Genomic DNA, 18,147 nt, shown 5'->3' on the forward strand with positions numbered 1-18,147 from the left:
CACATATCACCTCCTATTTTCTCCGCACGGGGACATGGAGAGCTTCCAGGGGCTACCGAAAGCCACCTTATGAGAAGGAACTCGCTCCAGGAAGCCCGGATCAACCTAAATGACAGCCCTTTTGTGTCACGGGGGCAGAGGATCAAACCAGCAAACCAAACTAAGTTCAGGCTGTCAGGGTAAACATCAGTGGGACAAGTTCCTTGTGGGGAAGAGAGAGAAGGTCGAGGGCATTTAAAACTTGGCTGAAAGCCTGAAGAAGGCAACAGCAGGGGAGAGGCCAGCACCAGCCAGGAGAAGGAAGCAGCTGATGGTTTTTATGGGTCAAATGGAGGGGTGAGAATGTCCTTCCCCCTCTTGTGAAGACCTCAGAGAGGGGGGAAGGAGGCTCACAAGCCAAGAGCGCGTGTTCTAGGGGAGGACACACCAACACTGGCCCACGATGGAGCCCCGAAGAGGAGCGAGGAAGCTCGCCTGCTCTGCAGCCGTGCGGCCTTCCGCGGCACAAGCCACAGGAGGGCAGGGGGGGCAAGGCAGCCTGCCAGCTCTCAGGATTGTCAATACACAGAGTTGTTTAGTAGAAAGAGTCCTTGTGGCGACTGGTTTGAGGAGAAACCCCCCCCGCCTTTCCCTGCCCCAACTCCAGCTCTTTCCACCTGCCTTGGTGACGTCTCAGCCATCTCAACCCGCAGCTCCTAGAGACGATCCCTGATTGAAAAACGCCAGGCGTGTCCCCCTAACCCACCCTCCCTCCATGTCCCACCCCCCCAACAGGAACACAGCAAACCCTGGGAGGAGGAGGAGGAGGAAGAAAATGAAAAGCAAAAGGGAGGAAGAAAGGGGAGAACAAAGAAAAAGGCTGGACAAACAGACGATGAAGAAAAAGCTCGCTGGCATGGAAAGGTTTCATCATCATCATCTTGCCATTGGCCAACCACAAAAGCAGGTTCCTTGAGATGAGGTAAATCTGTGCGACTCCTTCCCAGCTCACACCCTGCCGAGAGCAGAGAGGAAGAGGTGCCGGAGGCCAGTGTGAGAGACAGCGGGCTCGGCCGACCATCAGAGAGACCAACTGGTGGAGGGCTCTGCGCTGGGGGTTCCCCGGGATGAGGTAGGGCTGGGAGAGCAGTGGGAGCTGCTGCTGCTGCTGCTGCAGGAGCTTTGGGTGCTGGAGCCTGCAATGAGGTGGACGACCGGCTTCTGGGCAAAGAGCACTCCTGCAAGGCACAGAGAGGTAAAGAGAAGGGTTACTGGGACTACAAGGTGGCACGGCTGAGAAGGCCAGAGCAGTTTATCCAACCCCAAAGACCTCATCCTAACAGAAAGAGGCTCAGTGCAAGACAAAAGCGGCTTGGAGACAGATCAGAGGGTCAATAACAACGAGGATATAAGAAGGGATGCCCCGGGACTTGTTCTGGCAGCCTCTGTGACCGAGAAGTTTTGCTTACGAAAGATCCCAAATGGCTTCAATGCCTTTGGAGGAGAGAAGCAGCTTTCATCACCCTGCAAGTGCCAGGTCCCCAATTCGGGCTTTGCCCCAGGATGCCCATGTGTGACCTGCAGAAGTGAAACGGCTCAGGCAGAGCACAGGGGATAGTTCATGCTTCTCGGAGATGCGCGAGGAAAAGCTGAGTGGAGCCACTCCTCCGGAGAAGGGGGATAACACTCTTTCCTATTCACACTTCTATAGAAGTCCCTTCCCTTAGATTTTAAAAATGCTAAAACCCACCACCACCACCAGCAGGAAAGGGCATTCGTCTTGACTGCCTGGGACCAGACAAAAGAGAAAAGAAATCATCTTCTCCTGAGCTTTCCGAGCCGGAGAGGTTGCGCGCGCTGTGCTTTGGCAAAGCCCACCCCTGGGAGCCCACCACCCACCCCACGTCCCGCTCTGCACCACCCGCCTGGCTCTCCACCCAGCCCCAGGAGCGGGTCTTTCTCACCAGCATAAATTGTGCCGTTAATCTCCACCGACATGTTAATACTCCCAATGCCGTTCGGTGACAAATTCAGCGCCGCTGCTGCTGACGAGTCTGGTTTGTCTTCTTTCAAGAAAGAAGAGATGCAGAGTTAGAGAGTAACCACCCCGTTTCCTGATCAGAGATGATCAAAAGTGTAGGCAGCCCACCTTTTCCGTCCTCTTTGGTGAGGAAATCCCTACACCGTGTCCACTTCCAGTCTTCGTTTAAGTTTAAAAAGGTGTTTTAAGTGCTTGGGTGTGAACCGAGGGCGGGCTGGGAGCCCCACTGGCATTTCCAAATCTCTCCCAGAGATGTTTAGCTGTCAAGAGCTGTGATGTGAAGTCCCAATCCCATTCCAAATCTCTCCCAGAGATTTGGAGGCCAAATTACCCATCCCCTCGAAAGAACAAGCTGCCAGCAGATGAGGCAAGGCCCCGTGGAAATCGGCTGGACTGTGGCTGAGTTTGCAGCAGACGGGGAGCGCACGCAGAGTCCTCTCGCCCTTCGCTGAGGGGTGGCAGCTTCTCGGGGAGCTGGTGCGTGTCCCCGTGCTGGGCTCAGACTGCAGCAGCTCCAGTGGCCACTGGAGGGAGGGGACACAGCGCCGAAGACTCCAACCCAGGAGCCACATGCTTGGCAGCCCCTACAACATGCGTAAAATCTGCTTTTTTCCTGCGTCCTCAGCCCAGAGAGTCCTTTCTAAGCCCTGATGGGCAGCTCTGGAAGCGTCAGTGCAGAGCAGGGGTTCAGTTCACACTGATGTTTAAAGGGGAAGGTGAACACTGAACTCTCCCGGAGGATTCTGAACCTCCAACCTAAGCAAGCCGCAACTGCGAGCCTGGGTCTCAGGAACGCATGCTTAGAGTTTGCACAGCCGTATCACGGTTACTAGCCCACCCGATGTTAGTCTGGGGGCGCTGGGCTGTTAAAACAGAGAGAGATTACGCAGACAGGCTGCTCAGGCTGGGATGCTGCATGTAAAATGCATGTTCTTGGCTCCTTTCAAGTCTGCTAGGACAGCGAGTCCACTGTGGTTTACGGACATTGTTAACACTTAACCTAAACGTTGCTATCAACCTACGATAAACTCACACAGTGCTTTTCAAAAGCGCCTCTTAAAAAGCACAATCTTCTTTTTATTTCGCAATTGGGAAAATCAGGGCACGAAAGACAAGGACCGACTTGCCCACAGTCAGCTAACAAAGGTGGGAATAGTATCGTTGGGTCCTTAGGGCTCAGCCCTCTGCCTGCTTCTATTTGTGGAGACTAAAATTGTTCCTAGCTTTTGATTTAGGACATTCAGGGCGGAAAGAAAAAAAAAAAATAATGCGAGATGAAAGGGAATGAACATTACTTGATAAAATTTGTATTCCCTTTTACTCACTCTTTTTGGTCTTGCATTTAAATTTTGGTCTTTGTATTTAAAGGTGAAATTTGGGCGGATGTTTAGCTGTCAGGAGCCGTGAAGTGAAGTCCCAATCCCATTGAACTCCGCAACAAGCTGCTACTGCTTCAAAGGGGAACCTGCTTTGACCCTTTACCGTATGTATTTCTGGCAAAACGTCTCAATAAAGCCTTTACCAGCTTTGCTAGCAAAGGCCTCGAGAACAACTCTCCCCTTTCTTCTAAGCCGTGCCAAACTTGCCTGGCCTTGTGCCTACATCCAAATGTACAATTAATAGGAGGTCTGAGACCTTTAATTTTAACGGATCAAAAGGTTTGGAGGAAGCAGCTGTTGGGACTGAAGTTTTTTTTTCCTGAGGCTTTGCCGCCCAGTGAAGTGCAGCCCCCAGGACAGGTAAAGGAGCCACGGCACTTAATCAGCTTTTGAAGCCCCCATATAACAGTATTGATCCTGACAATGTGACCTTTACGGGGTGACTCCCCTTGTACAAAGCATTTCAGGAGTGCATTTCCCAGGCCATGAATGCTGCTTATACGTGACCTTCTAACCCAGCCTTGCCAGGAGTTCTTTGCCTGGAGGCTGCGCGGAGGGTTGCGGCAGATGTTGGTAGAAATCATGTGATTTACTAAAAGCCCGGGACACCTCGGTCCCCCCTGCAGATACACAGGTCTTTGCGGCCTCCTCATCCCACCTGGATTCCTAAAAGCTGGGCATCTCTCTCCTGCAGGCTGCTATCAATACAGAAAAAGCTGTTACCTCCACGATCAATTAAAACAGTTCCTGACCAGCAACAGACAGAAAATCACTCCCTGCAGCACAAGGCTGGCATGAGGCTCAGATGAGAGCCGGGCAGGGGAAAGCCGAGCCCAACAGGATGGGCTTTCCCCTCCAAAAGTCATCTTACGGAGTGCGGAACCACAGGGCTGCTTTTGGCTAGGCTAAATCGCGCGCTGGGATCCGAAGTATAGGCCAGATATTAAACACGAGGGGGGCAGATATGCGGCCCAAAGCAATTTCAGCCAATCCGTGTGCTTGCCGGGAAGGAAGGAGCATACCAACGGTGTGCAACAGAGCCCCTGCTGCGAGGATGACTGAGCTAGCATCACCTGAAACCAGTAATTCCCCTCAGCGTCAGTTACGGGGAGAAATAACAGCTTGAGTCCTGAAGCAAGCTCACCAGGATCGACACGGCAGGTCATAAGCTGGGAGTGAGGGTCTTGTTGGGTTTTATCAGCTTTGAAGCAGAGCTTTCTGAATATGCCTAGGGTGTTCCTGAATTCAGGCTGAGATTACACACCGGTAAGAATAGAACAAAACCAGCAACGGTAAGTAAAACCTAACAAAATGTTGCTACAGTTGAGTTTTGCAGTTAGCGTGCTCCATTTTAACAGCCTCTTGATGGTGACCTCTGCCTGGTAGCCAGAGAGATAGCCAAGCCTGCGTGTAAAGAGGTTTTTGCCATCCTATACTGGGAGCAGTTCCCTTCCCGCTACACTCCGCAAGGCCCTTTTGCGTACCGAGAGGTGCTGCTTACCCTTGCCATTGATTTTGATCTTCATGGGGATCTGCCGCGCCATGCTGAAGAGGTTGCGCTGAAGAGCCTGCTGAACAAGCCGCTGCTCCTCCTCTGTCATCCGCGAGACCTTCTTCTCCGGAGGCTCTCCCGACTCCAGTCTCTCCCTCAGCTGCTCCAGGGTGGCCGTTCTTGCTGCCACAGTCGCCTGCTGGCTAGCCAAGGTCACTGGCACGGCAATACGATTTGGCATAGACACAGTCAAGGGCACACCGTCACCTAGAAAAGGACAGAGCTGTTTAGTCCCTCCCACAGCCCTTCCTAAAGCAAAGGTCTAAACCACTGGCAGAATATTGTCCCACTACTCTCAAATCCAAACTAGTCTGGGTGAATAAAATGGAAAAATAATTGTGTTTCAGTGCCTGTGCCTCTTAACCCAGCCACCCCCTCTGACCTTTTCTGACAGCTGCTGCTGGAGACACCCGAGGATTGCTGGTCCCACTGCCCGGCGCGACGCCGATGATGGGGAAGCGGATCTTTGGGGGAGACAGGAGCGAAGGTGGCCCCGTGGTGGTGGGTGAGTAGCTGAACAAGGAGGAGCTGTAGCTGGGCCGCCTGCCTTCCCGCCTGTTGCCATCGATCGCAGCCTGGAGCTCAGCAGGAGAACTGAGGGATTTCTTCTCACATTCGTAGGCATATAGGTATTTCATATACCTGGGAGAGAGGGGAGCACAGGGAAACTCAAGCAGGTTTCTCAACAGAACATGAAATTACGGGCTACAGCAACAAGCATTGCATTTCAAACTGAGGTCCTCTGCAGATCTGGAGTCTTTGTCTGCATACCGTGAGCACTGCTGCGCTTGGTTTGATAGAGAAGCGTGGCGCAGTCTGGGTGTGAAGCCCAGCGCTCTCAAGGGAACTCTGAATTCACTCGATATTTATAGGGAAGCACATAGTTACATACTACTCCACCCACAAGGGCAGAAAAGAATCATCCGCAATTCCTTTACAACTGAGATACCATCTAAAAATTTTAGAAATGAAGGTCTTGACCGTAACGCTTAATGCAAGGAAAGAAGTTTGACGAATTACCCATGTCCAAGCCATTCGTGTTGGGCAGCACCAAACCTTCTGGCATCCACGTTTGCAGGAGACAGCCTGGTGGTACCAAAAGCTGTAGAAATAGCAAGGAGCTTCCCCCCCTGGGACTCAGGGGCTCCAAGAACTTCCCAGAAATCCGTCTGCAGAAGGGCCGGGTGTGGATTCCCAGAGCCCAGCCTTCCACGCTCGAGTCCCTAAAGCGCAGCCTCGCCCCGTTGCTTCAATTTTACAGTAGGTTTACTTTAACCATTCTTTCCTCTCTCTGCTTATTCTCCTTTTTCTTCCTTTTTTTTTTTTTGTTTTGTTGTTCTTGTTTTGCTTGCCTCATCAACGCGACATACCGCGGGTCAGAAAAACAATCCTGACAGTAAGCAGGTGCTAAACGCCAAGTTTCCACAACTGAATCGCGATAACAGATGTGAAATGATCAAGTTCATACTTGATGCCTGCAAGTCGGGAGGGCTCCCTCCCTCCTCGCTGTGCCAAGCACTCTTCAGAGACAGAGCAAGAGCCTCCTTGCCCCAAGGAGTTTAAGCTCTGAAGAGGCAAGAAAGGCACAGGCTGGAGGGAGGCGCAGAGCACAGCGACCCAGGCGACGGCATATTAGTGCTGGGCTCGTAGGGATGGAAGGGGAACAAGTTCAGGAATTGTCCTGGTTGGAGCGATACAGGACTAATTTCTCTTTTTACGCTTGGGAAAACCATGCTTTCAGATGACTCCAGTGGCTGAATTGGTGAAAATATTTACTTTATAGCCAGCTATGGGATGTGGGATTCAAGGTCTCGGTGTTTTCGAGGTTGCCAGGTGCGGGGATGAGGAGGAGCAAGACCCGGGCACTTGACCCGAGCTGCCAGCAGGGTTATTTCCTACCACGAACGTCACATTCAATAGAAATTAGAAAGTTTGCTGAGGAGTTCTCTCTCTTCCTTGATGGCTGCCGTGCCGAGAACTCCTTGCCCCGGTGCCAGAGCCCTTCCCTTCCTCCCCTTGCAGTGTCCCACGTTTGCTGTCTCCTGCTGGGAGTGCACGGCTTCCTGCTGCGGGAATGGGCTGGGTGTCGTCCTTGTATACTTTACATTGGTATTTGGATCAATGTTGGTTCTTTATTATTATGAATGTCAATTACTCAGTCTTACCCTATTAATTCTATTTATATTTCAACCCTTGTGTTTCCTTGTTTTTCCCCAATTCTCCTTCCCGGGTGCGGAGGGGGTCCCCAGGTGATAGAATAATTGTCTAAACGACAATAAATTGTCAGGGGTTTCTCAAACTGTAACAGGAAGGATCACTGCTGAGAAAAACAAGGGGAGAAGGAACAGAAAAACTGCAAGCCTTGGGTGAGAGGGATAAATAAAGCAATTCATCAGCTCCTCTCTGGCCACAGAGTGGAATTTGGTCTCCGTTTTTCCACCCCAGTCCCTGCTTTGCAGTCCCCAATCCGTGTTCGCATCCACCTGCTACGACTTACTGGGTTCGAAGCGTGAACGCGGCACTGGTGATGGAGGTGGGCAGATTAAGGCCTTTGGTGATCTCTCGCCAGATTTTCTTGTTGATGATTTCCACCAGCCCTCCTTTCTCGGTCACCAGCTTGTACAGCATGTAGAGGTCCAGGATCTGCTTCGCCATGATGGGGATCCGATTGATGGGAGTTCCTGCAGGGAAACAGCAGGGAAGGAAGCATGGGAGTCAGAGAGAAAACGAGGGCAAGAAAACCGGCAGGTCGGGGCTATCGATCTTCTTCTAATAGGAAATTCAGGCAACTGTTTGTAGCCTGACTTGAAGCCTCTCTCTTGGGTGAGTAAATGAGCCAGAGAAGCGTAGCTACACGGCACGGCCTTTTCATGAAAAACTCCTTTCCTGTAGGCAAAAGCAATTATCAGACAAATAACAACCTGCAGCTATAAGCACCTTCTAAAACTGAAAGAGGGGAAGCGGGGACTATTTGATGCTAGGGGTGAGGGAGCAGCACAGAGGAATCATCTTTTATGAGCTCCCAGGGCAATCTCAGATAAAAATCTGTATCGCTCGTGCTCCGGAAGGGGCTGAGCAGCCAGGCAGCTGCTCCTACGCTGGGATTCAGCTCCCTCACTCCCCAGGATTTGAGAGAGAGATCCTTCTGCTCTCACAAAGCATTTTCATCCTCCCGCTCCTTGCCCCTGAACACGCTCCCAAACAAGACGCCAACAGGGTCGCAACGTGTGCCTTGGCAGCAGCTCCAACCCAGCTGCCAGAGCTGCAACTGGTGCAAGAGAGTGAGAGAAATGGTGTTGGTGGTGAACAAACGAGCAGCGTTAACGGAGCGTCGGCGTCCCTGCCTGCAGACGCCGCCAGAGCCAGGCATCGTCATGGTCGCTGCGGGAAGCACCAGGCACCCAAGCACTTTTTGGAACCCAAACAAAGGTCCCGCTCTGTCCTCGCGAGGATAGACAGGGAAACAGCTCTATCCTTTCTGTTCAGTTTTGTCATCTTGTGGGTTAAGAGAGGGAAGGAAAATGGGATTTTTAACCTGATAACGCCCTTTTAGCAGTACCTTAAAGTGATAAAGCACGCAGGGTTTGAAAAGGTCAAGCTAATGAGATTTAGGCAAGGAGAGGAAGATGGAGGGGGGTGGGGGGGAAATGCTGATGTAGCAAACCTTTTCTTTCGCATAGGAAATACTGTCCTGGATCAAAGAGCCGTCCATCTGAGGTCAGTATCCTGCCTACCGCAGTGGTCAGCGCCAGCCTTTCCAGGAAAGCCTGCGAAGGGCTGTAATGGACAATTATGGAACACCCAACCCACGGGGGAGACTTCTGCCACTGCTCATCAGCCAGCGATTCGGTTAATGCCCTGAAGCAGAGCAGTTTATGGCCCTTATAAATGGGTTTCATTCTGCTTAGTGAAAAGGAGTTCGGCTCAGCTCCACAGATGTCCTCATTATACGTGTAATTTCCCCCCCCCCTTCTCTTTTCTTTTTGAAGCCTGTTATGCATTAGCTTGTGGTACCGATTCCCACAGGTTAATGAGATGTTAGATAGAAAAAGTAAACTTCTTCGGCTTTAAAAAGGCTGCCTTCGATTTCACCAAGTTACTAACTCTTAAACTGTAAGAAAACATAACGAGCAACCTGATAAGGCTTGGTTTGCACGCTCCGTCGTTTTATATCTAACACATCCTCTTTTCCTTGCCTTGTCTAAACAACCCCTTCCCTGGCCACAACAGAAAAAAACAAAACAAAACCACAAAGCAGTAATTTCACAAACTGCATCAGATCCTCTTCCTGCATTTTCAGAGACAACGGTTCCCTGTGGGAGCAGAGACCGCCGAGACATTTCCAAACTGTTTAAACTCCCTGCAGCTCCATCCATCCATCCATCCCAGTCGGCCGCCCTACGCTGGTGCCAGCCTGCGTAAACGGAACCCTCGGTCTGCTTCGCTTTTTCCTCAGCCACCATTTTGTCTCGGTGGTGTTATTGCAAAGATTAAGAGCGCGCTAACAGCGTCATTTTAGACACACACAGAGAGGGCTGGGAGCGATCATGTTACCAGCCTTAAGTTATCATTCATCAGCTGAGCCACAGCAACCAGCGTCACACCCAGCCCTCTCCACATGAAAAGCCAGGAAATATTCACCTTGGCAGTCCCTAGAAAAAGCCAGGGGTGGGTTTTTCCACCCCAAAATGCCCCTCCGATAACAGTTCGGCATTTTTGCCCCCACCGCAAGGAAAGCCGGGGTGTCCTAAGTGGTACCTTTGCTCCACGGGGCGGGGGAGAGGGATGAAGACCCTCTCCCCATCTCCTCAGGCAACCCCACGCCGCTGAAAGCCACCCGCTTCTCCCCAATCCAATTTAGGGAATGGCATTAACTCCTCCAGAAGGGACTTTCATCCAGCTCTCCTTGGACGGTGACCAGATGGGGAGTGAAAGGGAAGGGTCACGGGTAAGGCTCCTCAGGCAAAACAAGCCGCTAATACAAAAGTATAAGGAAATATCTCCTTTTTAATATACTGCATTTATCCCAAACACAGTTTCACTCTTCTCTAGGTTCTCCCATCTCAGTGTTTGGAAAGGTACACAAGTATTTTTTAGCCAAACGCTCCTGTGAAAGGGATAAACGTTATCTACATCAGTGGGAAATAAAGGCTTAAACGTATTTCCAGAGAGCCCGCTCGTAGCTGGGGCAGAGCCGGCGATCAGACCTGACCTCCCTGCTCATGTTACTACCCCTTTGACACCTTCCCTTCCTCAAGTTTGCTTTTAAACAAGACTCACAGACCAAAGCGCCCCGAAATTTCATTAGTAGCTTTATAAACTAAGCCAAAACCTATAGCTCCCCCCCCCCGGCTTAAAATTTCTTTATGCAGCACTGAGAAACTTTACAGCAGGGATAAAACCACCTCCATCCTTCTAGCCCTTGAGCATGGAGGTGCAATCGTTTTCCTCCCACACTTTCTCCTAGTTCCACTCTCCAAGGAATATCCCTCCCCGAGCTGGCAAAGAGCTAACCCAAACTGGGTTTTGGACCTGGCAAATTAACCGTATTTTTCAGAGCAAGCCAGGGCTCTGCATGTTTCATAGAAGCCGAGACACACGGAAAAGCTGGTCCCACCGCCCTCTCCTCCCCCAGCCCCTCTCCGAGGAAAAGCGAGGCGATAAAGTCTTTATTGGAAAGTCCCAGCACTCCAACAGGAAAGGCTGAAAAACGAGTATCATGGGACGATTGGATACTGAAGCCGAGTGGATCCTTTCACAGGCGGCTGCAAGGCTTGTCAGGGGCCATGATGGATTACTGTCATCTGGCAGCATCAGGATTAATGATCCGGAGGTCAGAGGGGAGAATTCCAGAGGGAAAGGTCAGCAGCCGGGGGCACAGCGTAAGACTTGTTGCCTTTTGATGGCAAACTCATTTTACTGTACTTTCAAGCCTCTCTATTGTGCCGGCTCTCAGAAATGCTGTACGTACCGTGCCTTGCAAAGAGCCGGAAGCCTCGCAGGACTCAAGAAGAGGGCGAGGACGATGACTGGCTCCTCTCCTACTTTTCTCAGTAAACAATTTTTCTTCCTTGTAGTATAACCCCAGCTACGTGAGTACAAGCCAGTCCTGCAAGGAATCAGCCCAAGGCAGGGGGGACAAGGAGTCTGTTTCTCCTGCAAAAGGGATGATGTAAAGTTGATGAGCATGGGGAGACCTCAGGAAGACAAACTCCTGCTACTGAAGGCCCCAGGGTGGGAGTATAGCCTAAGAGCGAGAGCCATAAGACACCAGACAACCTACCACCCGCTTTGCTAAGTAGAAGGACTCCAAAGAGGACAAAAAGCCCAAGAATGACACTGGAAGGAGAAGGAGGAATCATCCCAGAGCCCATGGGCTCCTGGTTTTATGAAGACAGCTGTAACTACAATTCAGATTTATGGAATAAAGAATTTTCCCTGGAGGAAGCCTGACTGTAGCTATAAACATCTCTGTCCTTCAAGGGAAACAAGCAGCCCGCTTTGCCAAGCTGTTTCACCCCCCTCAAAAGCCTCTTCTGTTTCAGGCAGACGTAACAGAGGCCTGAAGGGCTTATACAGGGCTTGAATGTCCCCTATGTCCCTTCCACTAGGGAAGCAGAAGAAGCAACTGTTTGATTTTCACCCTTCAAGAGCTCTTTAAGGAGGGTCTGAGGAAGCTGTAAACCCTGGATAATCTCGGAATGACCATTTTTACATCTCCCGGCAAGGAACCGGTATCTTGGGGGTGCTGGCTTTGCTCCTGCAAAAGCCACTCGCTCAGTGCTGGGGCTCTGCCATCCTGCCCGTTGAAAGGGACCTAAGCCTTGCACCATCATAGCAGCCCTGTGGAAACGGACTCGGGAGTCCTGGTGGATGAAAAGCTGGACTCCCCCTCTACTCTGCTCTGGTGACACCTCACCTGCAGTGCTGTGTCCAGCTCTGGAGCCCTCAGCACAAGGACATGGACCTGTTGGAGCGGGGCCAGAGGAGGGCCACGAAGATGATCCGAGGGCTGGAGTTCCTCTGCCGTGAGGACAGGCTGAGAGAGCTGGGGTTGTTCAGCCTGGAGAAGAGAAGGCTCCGGGGAGACCTTACGGTGGCCTTCCAGTACCTGAAGGGGGCCTACAAGAAAGCTGGGGAGGGGCTGTTTGCAAGGGCATGTAGCGATAGGACGAGGGGCAATGGTTTAAACTACAGCAGGGCAGGTTTAGAATAGACATTAGGAAGAAGCTCTTTCCAATGAGGGTGGTGAGACACTGGCCCAGGTTGCCCAGAGAGGCGGTGGAGGCCCTGTCCCTGGAGACATTCAAGGCCAGGCTGGGTGAGGCTCTGAGCAACCTGATCTAGTTGAAGCTGTCCCTGCTGACTGCAGGGGGGTTGGACTAGATGGCCTTTAGAGGTCCCTTCCAACCCAACACATTCTGTGATTCCTCCAAGCCCTCCAAGGTGGGCTTTTCCCTGCTTTTCACTCTTAGCCAGACTTCAGATTTACACCTAATTCTGAAGATGTAAAGAAAGAAAACTGTCCCTAAGACTGTTCTTAACCATAGAAAATAAGTCCCCTCTCGTTTTGCAGGGATTTGCCTGGCTTTGCAAGTCCTCCACGATGCGGATCCCCTGCCAAGGGCCACTCTCTCCTCTCCCTGAGCCTTGCCCACTGCAGGGAGTTCCCCACCAGCAAGGGGTCTAAGCCACGACTTGTCCTGCACACAAGAGACAAAGAGCAGTTAATTATACCCAGCCTGGAGCACTACTTTTTCAATCACCTCCCATTTTTTCCCCTATCCAATTTACTTTCAGAAGCGTCCATCTTTCAGTAAGGAACAAAGGAGGTGAGAATCTCAAATATTTATTCTGCAGAGCAACATTCAAAGGGCAATAAAGCATGCTCTGGAGTGAAAAACAGGTGTAGAGGGGGGGGATTTTTAAGCCATAACCTGTACAGGTAAAAAGAGCTGCTCTTTCCAGCTTCCACTCTAAATACGTTCAGAAGACAAACAATGTCAGACAGCCAAAAGGAAGAGGTTTTCTCCAGGAGAGCGGGGAAGTCCATAGTGATTTAAAATAAATTTGAACCAAGCTTTGGAGAGATCTTCGTGTTTCTTTGAAGGGAGACAGTAATTACTTGGTATGAATGATCTCCCCATTCTCTCAGGCTAAACAGGGCTAAAAATCAGTTCAGCAGCAAATCAGCAGCGAAGGATAGAAGCAAATCAACTTGAACCCTGCCCTGTCTCAGATCCCAGTTTGCTTGAATTCCTCTCCCAGGACAAACCCTGGGAGGCTTCCCACGAAGCTGCCCCAGCTCTTGGCATGGAAGTTTTATTTGTTGATTTGGTCTGAGTCCGTCCCAAGCGCTCAACGTTAGAATGAAAAGGAAAGGTATACGGAAGGGAAACAACCTCTCCCCTCGCCACAGCTGATCTAATCTCTCCCTACACATGGCATTTCCACAGCGGGCATTCTCACCTCCCAACGGGAATGTCACCACCTGATCCGCCAGCCTGCGGCCCATTAGACACTCCTATCAAAGCGGGAGCCAGGATAGAGGGTAATTAATCATGCTCTATTTGACAGGAGGCCCACTTCTTATCTGCACCCCTCAAAACGCCATCAGTTTCTGCTTCCCTCCTCAGTAAGCGAGGCTGACAGCAGCCCCTTATCAGATTTCGGCTGCTGAACCGGAGGCAGCCTAACTGGCACCTGGTGCCCCGCTTGTATTAGCCAAGGCTCCAGCCACATTAACCTTCCCGCACCGGCTGCTCTTCCATTCCCGCAACGGAGATCCCATGGAGATTTGCTCTCTTCTACCCAGCTCAACTACAGTCCAACTGTTCGGCTGCCCCTGGCACAGCTGGGTCCAACGTATTTGCTATCGCAAATTTCTTCACCAGATGTTGAACCCCCGTGCAACTGGTGGTGGGTTTCCATACGTCTGACCTCTGAACCAAATGGACAAACTCTCCCTCTCTAGGCAGAGAGGGACAAACACAGAAGGGACTGCAGAAAAACATGAGCAACTTGGTCAGGCAGACTGAACAAAGTCAAAAATTGGAACACTTTAATGCCGTAATGCCACCTTCTTCCATCCACCTGGATATCTAGAAGGTCACCTCTTCAGTGTCGAGTCACCTCCACTGCTTGAGTGCAGCAGTTCCTTGATCATTTGAAAGACGCGCCATTAAAATTTAGGGGGGGAAAGTCAAGAACGCCCATAGCAAAGAGGAAATACCAATATAAGAAAGAGCTTGAGAAGACCAGGATTTGAGACACAAACATCCAGTCTTTGAGATACTGGAGAAACGTGACAATTTAACCTTTCAATCTTCAGGGAAAGTGAGGAAAAAACCATCTTTGACTCCATCACTCAATTCTGCATACCCAGGGAGGGGCACCTGGGCTTCCAAGATCCTCGGCTGGCAGTCACCTGAGCAGACTCGTATCAGATGAATAAGCTACAGAAAGGTTCATGCAAAGCAAAACCAGACCATCACTTCAAACTAATGTCTCTTGCACCCTGTCCAGTGCCAACTCAGTTCATAACAAAACACCGAAGCCGCTCAAACGTTCTTCATGCTGGCTGAATTTAAAACAAGTCTCCTGTAAGCCAGAACAAAGTAAATTCCTAATACTATTCTCCCATTCATTACAATGGCAGCTTCCAATATGATTTTTTTCTTTGGAGCTAAAGCAACATTCACTCTAAACCACCGTTTTCTCAGCAGGTTAAAAGCCAGGGATATTAGTCACTCGGACTGAAAAATTAACTATGCTGAATATTTTCCCAGAAACAACTTTTTTTTAGATTTTTCCAAGGGGAAACTTTCAGGCTTTTCCCAAATTAGAGAAAAAAAAAAAAAGTCTCCCGTCTCCGTGATTGGAATGAGTGTTTTGATTTATACAAAACAGAACAGGGAGAGAGTTTCTTTCTTACTGGAAGGACCTACTTCTAAGTTATTCCAAATTGACCCAAGTAAGCTCCTCCAGAATATCAACTTACATATCTGCTGAAGGCTTTTATTCACCTGGCACCTAACAGTGATGAGGAAGACACTCCCTGCACAAAAAAAGATTCCAAGCACTTTGCTTTGCACCTGGTTTTATCCTAGCATCACTTACAAGTGTTTAAGAACATGGAGCAAGGCATTCCCTGTTTTGAAAGGCTCAAGCCACCCAAAGAATACAGAGGAATGTAAATCAGAATGCCAGCTCCCCCTAAAACTTAAGGAAAAAGTCATTCTTTCTAACAATATAAAAGTGAAAGCCTAAAATATTTCACTAATCCCCACTGCTTACTGTTCGCAGAAGACACCAGTCACCATTTTTCCTGAGTCTAAGTCAGAACAGTTGATGAAAGAGGTGCTTTTAAAGGAGGTACAAGAGGCAGAGATTTAGCTGTGCACAAATCCAAGGCTCTAACGGGGAAGAGGACTTTGCCGGGTTGATTTGGACCGTCCAGAACAGACCTCCTGCAGCGCCTCGAGTGAGAATTTTCCACTGCAGAACATCCTCTGCTATTTAGGGAAGCATTTGCCGTGGCTCAGCATTCAGCAGGTAGCACGAGCAAAGGATGCCGAGAATTTATGTCTATTGATGTCTCATTTAGAGGACTACATTGCTTAATTCAGATTCGAAAATATCTCCAGAGGATCAAAAGAAGAAACCTGCAAAATTGAATCAGTAGGAGAGTGAAGCATATTCCCCGGACAAACATTTCATAAACACCACTTGGCCTATAGATAAAAGAATCCATCAGTAAATGCTTTTGTCAATACCCTGCATTTGTTGTATTTCCCACATCGAAAATGTGCAGGCAGAGCATACAACAGCAGGAAAACATTAAAACCACACGGTCAGACGTACAAAGCCCCTTCTATGTATATACACATAAAAAAACCCCAGAATGGTCAAGCCATCTGGGAAAACCAAGGTCACGCAGAAACCTTGAACAAAATTAGTAGAGCTGTACAATTGGGGACGGTTTATGAGGTCTTCACAAAGGCAGTACTTAAAATGAACAAAACAGCTTCCCTTGAAAGGCAGCCTTTCCTAATACACCATAGCACGCAGTTAGATCTCTTCCCCATCAAACCTTTTCTCAAGAGGAATGTCTCGCACGAACACTGCTGATCCTTCCAGGGGGTGAAACAGTCCCGCTACTCCGACCCTCTCCTGACCAGCACCGGTGGAATACAACCAGCCTGATTATTGGTGGCTATAAGAGTCATGCCACTAGCAGTCCTTCACCATCTGGGGACAAAAAGCAGTCTAGCTGTGCTACCCAGGACATCGAATCATAGAATCGTCTAGTTGGAAGGGACTTTTCAGATCATCGAGTCCAACCATCAACCTAACACTGACCAAAACCATCACCAAACCATATCTCTAAGCACTATGTCTACCCGTCTCTTAAACACCTCCAGGGATGGTGACTCAACCACTTCCCTGGGCAGCCTGTTCCAATGTTTAATAACCTTTTCCGTGTAAAATTTTTTCCTAATATCCAATGCTACAGAGCGAACAGATAGATTTTTCTACTACCCATCATACCTATGCCTTCTATCACTCCCCCCAGAAAAGACAGGAGTAAAAAATTTAGCCTCAGGGTATGGTCACGGGGTGAGAAGGACCTGAAAAGAAGTGGAAGATATCATCGCGTTAGAGAACTGCTCCTGCCTGCAGTGGCCTCAGTGACAGGCAGAACAAATCCAGCCTCTGCGCCTGCAACGCACCCCACTCCACGGCGCAAGAGCAGAGAAGCCTCAGCCCCTGCCCTTAAAAACACCCTGAGCCACAAACTTGCCCATAGATGCAGCAGGAGGTTAAAACCCCAGCTTCTGAGAAAAACAGACCATCAAGGCTCAGCTTGTTACAAGACAACAGGTCAGCAACGGAGATGGAGGGAAGCCACCGAAGCTGCTTATCCCTGCTCAGGGTGAGGAGGGACAACCTTCGGTTTGAGACCGCGGAAGAGCTGAGAAAAGGGAAGGTGGGAGCGGTAATACATCGTCCCTGGCGAGTTGCATCAGGTTGTAGGCCTGGTTTGAAGTTAGCCCTGCACACTAATTGCTCTCATCGTCTGGTCTCCCCTCCTCTCCCCATCTGCCCCTTCAATCACAGCCACGGTGGGACCCATTCACCTAAAGACATACAAGGAATAAAACATCCAACAAAGGAAGAGTTACAGCTTTCCTCTCATCTCCCTCTTCCATCATTATTGCCACTGAAGGGCCATTTTATCACTTGCAGCTGTGGTCATTCAGTGACAACCTGCTGTGCTCAGAGGCAGATGAGACCTGCACATTTGATCTGCATTAAGCCTGTTTCATGGCTTCACATTTCTAGGTACATTCCTAACAGCAGCACCAACCGCCAAATCTTCTCATCCCTCCAACCGCCCAGTAGCTCCTGTGAAATCTGTCATTTATCTTTCACATCAGGTTGTGTGTGTTTTTTTTGTTTTTTTTTGGTTTTTTTTTTTTTTTTTTTTTTTTTTTTTTTTTTTAAAGTTCAGCATCAGTGAGCAATCTGTGCCCCAAATCCATCAGCCCCCAATCAAGGGTCAGCACTTCTCCTGGACAACAGCAAAATCCCCCATTTTTACACCAGCAATGTTTATTAGCAGAGCTGCTTTCCATTCCCTTCAGACACGAGGTGCAAATTAACCAGCTCTTCACACATACTAGCTAAGAAGCCCAGCACTTTGCTCTCAGGTGCAATGCGCCCTCGGTTGTATCCATCTTTGGGGGACTCTTTCAGAACAAGGCAGCTGTTTCAGCCTCCTTCGGTTTCCAATGCTCATTTGGCACATAAAGCAAATGAGGGGAGGGGAGGAGAAACGAAAGCCTGAATGGTACCCTATGATAACTTTGCTGTAGAAGCTCCTAGATTTTTGAAGATTCCAGAAGAGGACACAGCAAGCAAGTCCATCTCCTCACTAGAAAACCAAAGCCCTGCTGTAGGTAGCGGCGGGGAGAGCAGACATGGGAAAAGCGGACAGTACGCCTTCTGAAAAGTCAAAAGATTTCCTTCGCATTAAGGCACAGCAGCTCAGATTAAGGACAGAAGAGAAGCTGCCTCCCATAGAACTGAAGAGCACATGTTGAGCTATCAACCTGAAGAACCTCAGCCCCCCAGAGAGTCCTTCTGCCTGTTTCTTTTGGGGGTGCCAAATAGAAAGCAAGCCCCCAGCTGCC

General features: G+C 49.8%; 1 protein-coding gene across 3 annotated transcripts in view; it reads right to left on the bottom strand.

Annotated features, from left to right (window-relative positions):
* Positions 1-779: 779 nt before the first annotated feature.
* The window catches only part of ARID3B (AT-rich interaction domain 3B), a 33,734-nt gene continuing 16,366 nt past the window's right edge, over positions 780-18,147 (bottom strand). For 2 of the 3 annotated variants that reach the window (XM_063346998.1, XM_063346999.1), the window contains exons 5-9: positions 7,449-7,632; positions 5,334-5,593; positions 4,901-5,158; positions 1,944-2,045; positions 780-1,217 (exon numbers count right to left, since the gene is read on the bottom strand). In XM_063346998.1, the coding sequence (XP_063203068.1) occupies positions 1,060-1,217; positions 1,944-2,045; positions 4,901-5,158; positions 5,334-5,593; positions 7,449-7,632 (962 nt within the window). In that variant the 3' untranslated portion in view covers positions 780-1,059. The remainder of the gene's footprint in view (positions 1,218-1,943; positions 2,046-4,900; positions 5,159-5,333; positions 5,594-7,448; positions 7,633-18,147) is intronic. The other variant, XM_063347000.1, reaches the window with a different exon arrangement.

Source organism: Chroicocephalus ridibundus, chromosome 9, assembly GCF_963924245.1.
Source record: "Chroicocephalus ridibundus chromosome 9, bChrRid1.1, whole genome shotgun sequence".
In the NCBI taxonomy this organism is placed as follows: Eukaryota; Metazoa; Chordata; class Aves; order Charadriiformes; family Laridae; genus Chroicocephalus; species Chroicocephalus ridibundus.